This window comes from Pleurodeles waltl, chromosome 5, assembly GCF_031143425.1.
Source record: "Pleurodeles waltl isolate 20211129_DDA chromosome 5, aPleWal1.hap1.20221129, whole genome shotgun sequence".
Classification (NCBI taxonomy): Eukaryota; Metazoa; Chordata; class Amphibia; order Caudata; family Salamandridae; genus Pleurodeles; species Pleurodeles waltl.
The window spans coordinates 389,374,804-389,384,826 of NC_090444.1; the positions used below are offsets into that span (position 1 = coordinate 389,374,804).

Consider the following 10,023-nt stretch of genomic DNA (forward strand, 5'->3'; position numbering starts at 1 on the left):
GTCTAACACCATGATTTGTGTGTTTATGTTACATAATAAAGGACATGGTGAGAATGGAAATAGCCGTCAACCATATCCGCAATCCGCAAAACTATTTATACCTGTGTGCCTTATTCACTAAAATTGTGCAATGGGTGGGCATGACTTATTCTTGCAGTCCTCCTGGCTTACTCCTGAATTCAGTGAGCCAGGAGAAATATAAGAGAAAGTTACATCAAAATCTTTTCTTAATTGGGCGATGTGTCTTCACTATATTCTATTAGATTTCGTCTATTGCGGAGCTACCTAGGCCTAAGTCAGGAGATATTAGTTTCCGTCCCGAATTTTTCACTTTGTAAATTGTGTGACTTTGAGCAAATCACTAAATCCCCTTGTCCCTCAGCTTGTCAACACTAGAAAAAAGTGGGAGTGCCTGGAAATGAATGACTTTGCAGTGTGAGTTATACATAAATAATCAAGGCCATTAAAGAGCTGAGACTGCGAATGCCAACAAAAGGTAAACTTTCAGAAAGCAAGGAAACTGAAGTGAAATTTTGTAATTGAAATTAACATATATAAAGCTAGCATTGTGCCATTATTATTAGATGGAAGACTATAGTGTTGTAATACACGGGAGTCGGTTGTGCCTGTATAAAAGTATTTTATATATCTCGTCTCTAGTCGCATGCAAATACAAAATGATGTCGTTGCGCAGCAGTAATAACTGAATTGAGTTATGATGTTGTAAAGCCTTCTGCCAGAGCCAGCATCCAAGGGGAAAGGCAGTACATTGAGCATCATTACAGCTGAGGTTTATACAAAGCAGCAAAAATAAAAACTGTTTTTTTCAATCTTCTGTTCTCTACCAAGTCACTTTGGGTCATATTTACCAATAAATAACTTAGTCAATACAGTGCAGCACAGCAACTTGCAGCACTGCGTACGTGAACAGGAGAGAGCTGAACAGTGCCATATTTACCTAGATGTGATACTATTCATCGCCCTCAATGTGCTGGCGTACTTGTGGCTTCCTAGCGCTAAAACAGGCACTCATTGTGCTATGGTGCATGGGTGTCTACATTAAGGGCAGGATTGTTTTTCTACAGGATTTGTGCAGGAAGGCAAGAATACAATTGTTAGTGGCATATTCATCTTCCCATGTGTGCTGCATTCTTCAGCACACATAGAAAGAGGAAATAACAAGGAGCAAGGAAGGTATTTCACCTTGTTATGCCTCTGTTGGGTAGGCGCACCATTTTGGCACAAACTCAGGTTTACAAGTCTTTGTAAATCTAGGTTTGCATTAAAATACATCAGTGGATGCACGAGAAGTCCCATGCTCCACCCATGTGACACGTATCCCACAAGTAAAGCAAGGCAGCACTGTGCAAATCGATGTTGCATAGCTTAGTGAGTGCCAAAATGGATTTTGTGTCAGAGTTGTGCGACAAAAGTGATGCAACCCCAAATGCAAGGTTTTAGTAAATCTGGGTCTGTAGCTACTCGTCTCCTAGTTTTGTCAACCAGAAAGAAAGTGGAGTGCCTACAAATATATGACTTTGCAGCGTGAGCAATACAAAATAAAATGCACTCAAGAGCACTAAGGAGATAAAACTGTAAATGTCAACAAAAGGTACGTTTTCAGAAAAGAAGGAAAACTGAGATAAAATTTAACTTGACATTTTTGTTATTCAAAGTAACATATTTCTACAAAGCTAGCAATCGGCCGTTCCATTATGTTATGATATGATACATTGATTGTATGGTGCATGATTCACCCTATAGGGTTACTATTAGATTGTAGACAGTAGCTATATAATATATGGGAGCATGCATCCCTGTATAAAAACTTGCTTTAATTCTTTATTACTGCCTAGTTGTGACTTCGAATCTCTAGACACCTGTGACAACAGAGTTATGTAGGTGCTCAGCAATAATAGGTTACTACAGCTGAGTTGTGATGTTGTAAAGCCTACTGTCAGAGCCAGCAGCAAAGGTGAAAGGCAGGTCACTAAGCATCACCACAGCTGCAGTTCAAACAAACAAGTGAAAGTGAAAACTGGCTTTTCATTCTTCTTATATTGAGCAAATCACTGTATCTCCTTGCACCCCCAGTTGTATCAAAACCAGAAAAAAGAGGGAGCGCCTAGAAATGAATAACTTTCAGTGTGAGCTAGCCAAAAAAATGCATTCAATGGCACTGAAGAGTCAGACAGTAAATGTCAACAAAAGATAAAAGTTCAGAGAGAAAGAAAAACTGAACTGAAAGTAACATATTTATGTAGAGCAACCATTGGACATTACCAATTGTGATTTAATACATGAAAACCTGCTGTCCCTGTATAAAAGCCTGTCTCTAATCTCCTTACTACAGTCCAGTTGTGACGTCCCACCCCTAGTCACTTCTAACTACTACATTATCGTAATATGTTTATCGTCTGCACACTAAAGTTAACTGCAGCAAAAACAGATTATCTCTGCATTTATCTACTTATTGTTTAAAATGACTTAATTTAACTGATTGTGATGATTTTGCAACAAATTGCGAAAAGCATTTCAGTTTGCTTATTTTCGCACTTCAAATTCCACTTTAATTATTTATGTCTACAATCATATGATCCTTTGCATATGAAGGAGCAAGAAAACAACGATTTAAGCCATTTGTGAGATGGGTGAAGGTGTGAGTGACCATGTATTATAAGGAAAAAAAATCCCTCTGACATATGTTAAAATGATATATCAAACCACCTTAGAGTTTGATGACCTTATAATAAACTAAGAAGTCGGCCTTGTTCCTCAATATGGCCACAAACCTCGTTAATGAATTGCAACACCCTTATGATGTATAGCAGGCGGTACTTGATCCCGTCTGTAATGACGTCTTGGCGTACGACATTCCTTTTTGGAAGGTTGCAGCTCCAATGATAAGAATGAGCCTGGTAATGACAGCGTCTGTTGACCAGGAAGCATTAGAGGGAATGTAGGAGTGCACTTGCGTCATGGCAATGAAGTCTAATCAACAAAGTGTGAATCAGCTGCAAAGGCGAGTCCAAAAGCTGTTTCGCTGGTGGAGCGCTGATGACATATTGTTTTAAAAGCTAGCCTTGCCTGGCTGGATGTGGCGGGACGCCAAACGCGCTCGACGGAGGCCATGCTGCTCACATGCTACATGTCATGGCAAGATCTAAGGGGCGGGCACTATTCCGGGCAGCTCTAATATTAGGAACAAGCCCTGACCCTCTTCAGGGGTCAAGATCTTTATTTTGGGAGCCAGTGCCAGCAAACAAGGCGATGAGCCTTCAGCTGCCCTCAGTGTGCTGCACAGAATCATGTCGGAATGCAGATTTTGCATTTCGAACTGTGGTTAAAAAAAATGCCAAGCCGTATGTCCGAATGCATCAGCTTTGAAAATGAGACACAAAAACATACTGAATTCTCCCGCGCCTTGGGCAGAACAATCTGCTTATGCAACATGTTTTGGGACAGACACGTTCCATGTGTAATTACACCTGGAAATATTTGCAAATCAAATGCATTACAACCATGCACAGTAGCTTGAAAAAAAATCATTTTGGCAGAACTTTCTAGCCAGCATAACAAATACCTACGGGGCGCTGTGGTAAACCTGTGTCAACAAGCAATCCCTCCTCTTCTCACCACACCCCGTGTGATTGAAGGTGTGCGAGAAAATAGGCGTTCTCACCATCACTGTCCTGCCCTCTGCGCCACGTCACTTCATAGCAGCGCCACTCCGAGGAACACTGTTGCACTAGGTACAGAACCTGGCAAGAGTCACACATTGGACATGGAACCTGTTGCCAGCTCAGGGGGTTAAGTGCCTGTTGCAGAGATGTGAGTGTAATCCGTAAATCACAGTAACGTAGTGGCGTGGATTAACCTGCAGGATACGCAAAAAATATCGCTTGTCACATAATCTTTCCAAAAAGGTAATTCAGCCTCTCAATGAAACTGCTGCAGACCGTAGGGTGCAGTCTACCGGTGCCAGGTTCCAACGCCAACTAAATAGCTCATTGGGTTTACGCATCTGTCTTCAAGGTTCCAGTTCAAGTAAAACCCTGTAAACTTCAAGGGGCAGAATACATGGCCAGAACACTTAATGGTTTAGTGCACCTGTTGCAGTTACCTGCCTGTGCTGCTATCGGTTCAAAGCTATGAGCCCCCAACGAAACCAACGTGCCCGTTTTTCCGTGCAAGGACAATACAGTACGTGCAGCTTAAGTCGTAATAGCTTTTTAGTGTCGTGATAAAAATAATTTACTGCTGTGTATTTTAATCGCATGTGCATTATTACAGTGAACTACATAGGGCATTGATTACAGGCCGCCAAATCTGTCCATGTGCGAATGCACCACGAAGAGCAACAGGGCCGAAGATTGCAGGCAGAGGAAGCAACGTGGGCTGTCATCTGCACGTGCGCGTCACCGAGAAGACGGCTAAAAATAAAGCGTTGCTACATTAAGACACCCAGCGTTTGCTGTCACAATGTACGTGCTGAATGAAGCAGGGAGAGTTTCTGCCAGCAAAGATGCCAAGACAACTTTTGTTATAATTTAAGGGCACTCGAGACCATGCAGCATGGCGCGAACTACCGGAGGAACTGTGCAGTGTTCAGGCGCGTGCACTGTAAACGACAGACACACAATAAAGGATTTAATTAATATTGTTCGGTCCGGTTGTCTTTACTCTGTACAGATCTCTGTTTTATGCTACGCTTATTCCGGGTTTTGCCGAATTCAAACTGCTTTCTTCTGCAGTGAAGAAAACTGAAGCGAGAACGGAAAAAGGGGAGGGGGTGGGGAGTTTGTCCAGGATCACACAGATCACATTGCTTTGCAATAGGAAATAAAAATAAGGCATGCTCTTTTTCCAAATAACAGATCAGATCCATCACAGATATTTCGAAACGTTTACACTTGGTGTAAAAACAGAAAAATACATTTTGAATAATAGTTTGTTTTTTCCCAAGCTAGGAATGAAGCAACCGAATTTCACGGATGTACACTGCAGAAAGACGTTTGCACCAATTCAAAAAAGGTGCGTACACTGTACAATGTTGCCAGCTGAGATAAGAAAAGCGACAGGCCTATTTCGCTAAACCTCTAGTACCAATGTTTACATTTGGAAAGTTGGGAAAGATAATTGCTCAGAAAATTACAAGGAAAAAATGAATACAATATTACTTTAATAAATGTTGCCACGGTGCAGAACTAGACATACATATACCGTAAAACTGAAACCTACCCTGTTTGATCTATTTCATGTTACACAAAAAGCAGAATAATACAAAAATGACACGTTTTGGTTTTGCACCAGCGCAGGTTTTTCATTGTACACCAGAGTATGCGTCTCCGAGACCAGTGGTGGGTAGCCTTGATCTATATATACAGCGGTTTCACGTTTAGTAAATCAAATACTGCCACTTTGGGCGCGTATAGCCAGACGGTATGACACAATAGTTTTAAAGCCAGCCTCTGCTGCAGCTGAAAAATTCATCCCAGCTAATTGGGCACTGTACCACACCGAGGCTGTCACTGTAGCTGAAACGTGCCCGCAGTCTCAGTGAGCTGCTCGCCAAGGGTTCACTTGGCCTTCACCTCTGGCCCCTGCTCGTCCCTTCCTCACCCTGCTGTCCCCGTGCACCCACAACTGCTGCAGTTCTCTTAGGTCTCACACATGTGCCCTGAACCTGACCCCTTCCTGGCGCTGTACGTACTGACAGCGCGGCATCTCGGATGCGCTGTCAATGACCCTGCTTCCTTCTCCGTGTGCCGGGGCCGCCAGTCCCGCAACACGGCAGGTAGCACTGGAGTCCGCTCAAGTCGTGAGTCACGAGACGCCAGGGTGCAACACCCTCTCATGTCACACAGTGGAATAACAGCGCGTCTCCAATTGCCCTGAATGTCAGACAGGGAAGTGTTTGGATCACCATATAGACAGCACATGGCTGCCGACTTTGCTGAGTAAATGTCCCTTCACTGAAAGTTTCCTATATAGCGCACCTCAAGTATGCCAAGAATTGCACATAATTCGCACCATTCCCTCATGGCGAGTTAATGATACCCACATGCACATATGTTGTTGCAATGCCTCGGCGAGACCCACACTTGATGCAAGTCAACAGGACTCTTCAGCATCTGTCTCTGATCTGATCTTTCAGGCGAGGGCAGCTATGAAGTGACTGCAGGATGCCTCCCTGTTGCCACCCCACCGATGCCAGCGCCAGGTCCAGCCAGTGCCCCCCGGCTGGCTCCGAGGAGCCAGGAGCTGGGCTCATTCATTGTCACGGATTGCACAAGCGGCGCCCGGATCCCGGAGCCGCCCCCGGAGCAGAGTCTGCACATTCGTACCCACTCTTAGCGGCGGATCATCTACTTACATCATCCCATTTCATGCACTTGGTGCCTTTCTTCAGGTTCTCAGGGACGCTGACATGTTTGAGCTGCAACGCGTGGACACCTGGCTGAGCCCCAGCCATTTTCGCACATGGATCCTTCAGAGCGCGGAGAGAGCAGAAATTCCCAGCAAATGCGCAAGCAGGATGTAAACAAAATGAAAAATAAAATAAAAATAGGATTCCGAACTGGCTCCGGGTGTATGTGCCTTTCAAAGAGATAGCAGCGGAGGTCCAAGTGGCAGGTGGGTCGGTGCGGTCACTGCAGCTGGTTCAAGGCAGGGCTGTATGCACACAAAACCCAAGCAAGCGAGAGAATTGCAGCGAAGGGAACATCCGAGAGCAGGGCTCGGGCACGGCGCTGCTCGCCCGTATAGCGGTACCTCCGACCAAGCCTCCACTGCTGCTGCCAGGCGCTGTCAGTCTCCTACAGAGCCACCCGGCAGCGCATCCTTCTGCCCAGCTCGCGACCAGGGCGAAAGAGCAGCGCCGCTCTCACGCACGCCGCGCTCCAGCACTCCTCCTCCCTCCCCAGCCCTCCTCAGCGCCTGGCAACTTTCTCCTCCGAGGATCTGGTGAAGCAGAGGGAAGCGCCACCGCCTGCCTCAGCTGCGCACTGCAGCCTTGAACGGAGAGGTCATCGCTGCCACGGCTCTCAAGGTCCAGTGTCCCAATTCAGTCTGAAGGCCGCACGAGTGCAACTGTGAATCCAAAGAATTAAAGAATTACCAGACACTTCGCCTGCCTGACCTGCGGGGAAAAAAAGAGTGTCTACAGCACTTTACTTTCACAACAGTACAGTAATTCCTATACATGTTTCCTTTACACAGGGCGGCCATGTTTGGGTGCTATATTTGAGGGGTGACATGAGAGAGAAAACTCGTAATTTCCATTATTTGCACACCGCAGACTGCATCTGCTCGTGCCTGTTTCCAAGTGTTGTCAAGAGTTATCATTTCAGGGAGCTGTACATTTGAAACAATATGTGACACCAAGCCCGCTCAAAACAACTGTCCAATCATGGAACTGGCGACTTGCAAGTTCCTCTTAAGTCACTGCGCCTGTGAAAGGCCTCCAAAGGGAAGGGCATCCCTGAGCGGTGTAAGGTACCCGACTGAGGTTTGAGATGATCTCCAGTGAAAATTGTTTCACTTTTTCAAGATTCTGTTTTTTCTGCTGACACAGTGCTCAAAATATCAATGCATTGATGGGAGAAATCTACCTCACTAGGTTTGGAATCTGTCACACGTGTTACTCACCAATCTCTGCAGCCAGAAGCTCTAGGGGTGCGTGTAGGGTAGAAGCCTCAAACACCTTGTTCTAAATCTGTTATTTGTTTCTTTAAACACTGTGTGGCACACATCCCTGCAGTAGTTGTATTATCCCACTAAGCTTTTTGAGTGGGCTGGACACCTGTGACATGTAGGCTTCACATAAATCTGACAGATGTACCATTTTCTCCCACTGAACTGTCTGTTATAGGTTAGAACCAGTGACCTGAAAATTGCACATGGCATCGTGTACTAGGCACATAACTCTGCTGTTGCATCCCACTCACATTTTAACCTGTAACACAAAGAGCCTCCATGTTTTCATTCTTTTTCCATTTTAACAGATCCAAAAGACTATGATCTTCAGGATCGAAGTCATAGAGTTATATCTATCTACACTATGCACAAGGCCTGGTATTCTTTAGCCTTTTTATAACATTGCTGGCTTCTGACTCCGTGTAGAAACTGAGTAATTATCTGTATTAGCAGGATTGATGAAGTATTCAGTAGCAGTTCTTCTATTCCAAGCACAACAACCAAACCCATTTTCTGCCAAAAACATCTTTCAGACACTGGAAAAACCACTGAGAAAAGACACATCCAAATGTTGGGGTCAACCTCTCTTAAAATACCTTGAAACAGCCAGAATCACCAGGGGTTTGAGAATGATACCCTTTCCTTCTACAGAAACAAAAGAATTAATTAAACTCAAGAGATGGGAAACCAATGTAAATGAAGCTTCTAATAACATGACCAAACAACTTGTAGAAGTAGCCATAGAGGAGTGTGAAAAGTACAAGAACTCACATAAAATGAAGCCAATTGGGGGGGATATCACCCAAAAGAACTATGTAATTTTGAATAAACTCATTGATGAATATGAGGAGGACTTTATAATAAGGAAAAACAGAACATTCAGATGAGATCAACTTATCAACGTGGCAGTGTATATACCTTTGCAAACAAATACAATATTTTATCTACTGGAACTTCAACTACCTCACAGCCACCATCCATACAGCTACCCTGAAGTGCAGACATAGAATCACCCGGAAGTGAAGTAGAAGCGACCACCTCTAAACTAGGAACTGATTAATTTTAGGAACTAAAACATACCAGATACCAGAACACGACAAGAAACCAACTCAACACAACTAGAACAATACATAATATAAGGCTTAGTGAGCAGAGCACAAAAGCAAGAAGATGAAAAAATATCAAAGTAGATGGCCACCTAATTGGTATTCTCTTTAGCTGTGATACACTCAGTAAATAAATCGTGATCAAAAAGTGTATAAACAAACACAAGAACAGCACAGCCTTTTACAGCAAATTTTAAACAATCATATAGGGTTAGTGTTTTTAAAATTGTCGGTGCTTCAATCCTAATAAAAATGGCAGGATCATCATCACAACTCATGGAAATACAACAAGCCAGAGAGAGAGTTGAAAGAATAATAGGGAAAGAGTGATCAGAGTGAGGCTAAGAAAAATAAAAGTAATCAAATATAAGGCACAGGCAGTACTCATAAGACCGTACTTACATTATGAGAGGTAGTGTAGTTGATAAAGGAGGGGCTCCTTGGTGACAAGCTTCAGTAAGAGGGTGGCCAGAAATATTTTACATAAAAAGAAATGGAAAGATGAGCTGCATAAAACCCTTGATATGAGTAATATTGATGAAGGAGAGTGTATAAGGAGTATGAGAGTCACTGACCAGGGATGGACATTTGCTGGATCCCCATAGGGGCTCCAATCAGCCTGCAGTGGAAAGACACGTGTGGTCTGGGTCTCAAGGTTGAGTGCTAGATTCGTTCACTGGGCTCAGATCAGCCCAAAAATGCAGGTAGCACTGACTTTGAGCATGGAGTCCATTTGTGACAATGGGTCCTCATAGGAGAGGGTGTGGGGCAGCATGTTGGCTAATGTAGGTGAGAGAAAGAGAAGAAGGTCTAAGCATTGAAACTGAAGAAACTGAAGACGGACACCGCCAAGGGTCAGATTAGGGTGTTGTAGTGGGCACTATCTTGGGATAGTTAAAATAAATTGACGAATTGAGATTTTCCTTGCCTTGGTGTCTGAAAGGCTAGACTTTATTTAAGACAGGGAGGCAAGTATTATGCTTTCTTTTCTTGCTTTAATCAAATAGCAGCCAAGAAACAACACTACCTAGAAAACCCAGGAAAAAAAATTACAGTATTACAGCACAATAGGAACACCAATCACATGTCGAAAATGAGCAAAACCATCTTTGCTGGAAGCAACAAGTCCTCTTTCCTTGTGAGAATCAGTCAATATGAGAAAAAGGAAATAAAATGAAGAAAAAAACAAGAGTCAAAAAAGTATATAACAAGTCTTTGA

The 10,023-nt window shown here is 43.6% G+C and overlaps 1 protein-coding gene across 2 annotated transcripts in view; it reads right to left on the reverse strand.

The window, feature by feature from the left end:
* The window catches only part of PLCB1 (phospholipase C beta 1), a 2,042,221-nt gene extending 2,035,297 nt beyond the window's left edge, over positions 1-6,924 (reverse strand). For both annotated transcript variants that reach the window (XM_069234146.1, XM_069234145.1), the window contains exon 1: positions 6,377-6,924. In XM_069234146.1, the coding sequence (XP_069090247.1) occupies positions 6,377-6,475 (99 nt within the window). In that variant the 5' untranslated portion in view covers positions 6,476-6,924. The remainder of the gene's footprint in view (positions 1-6,376) is intronic.
* Between the last annotated feature and the right edge of the window lie 3,099 nt (positions 6,925-10,023).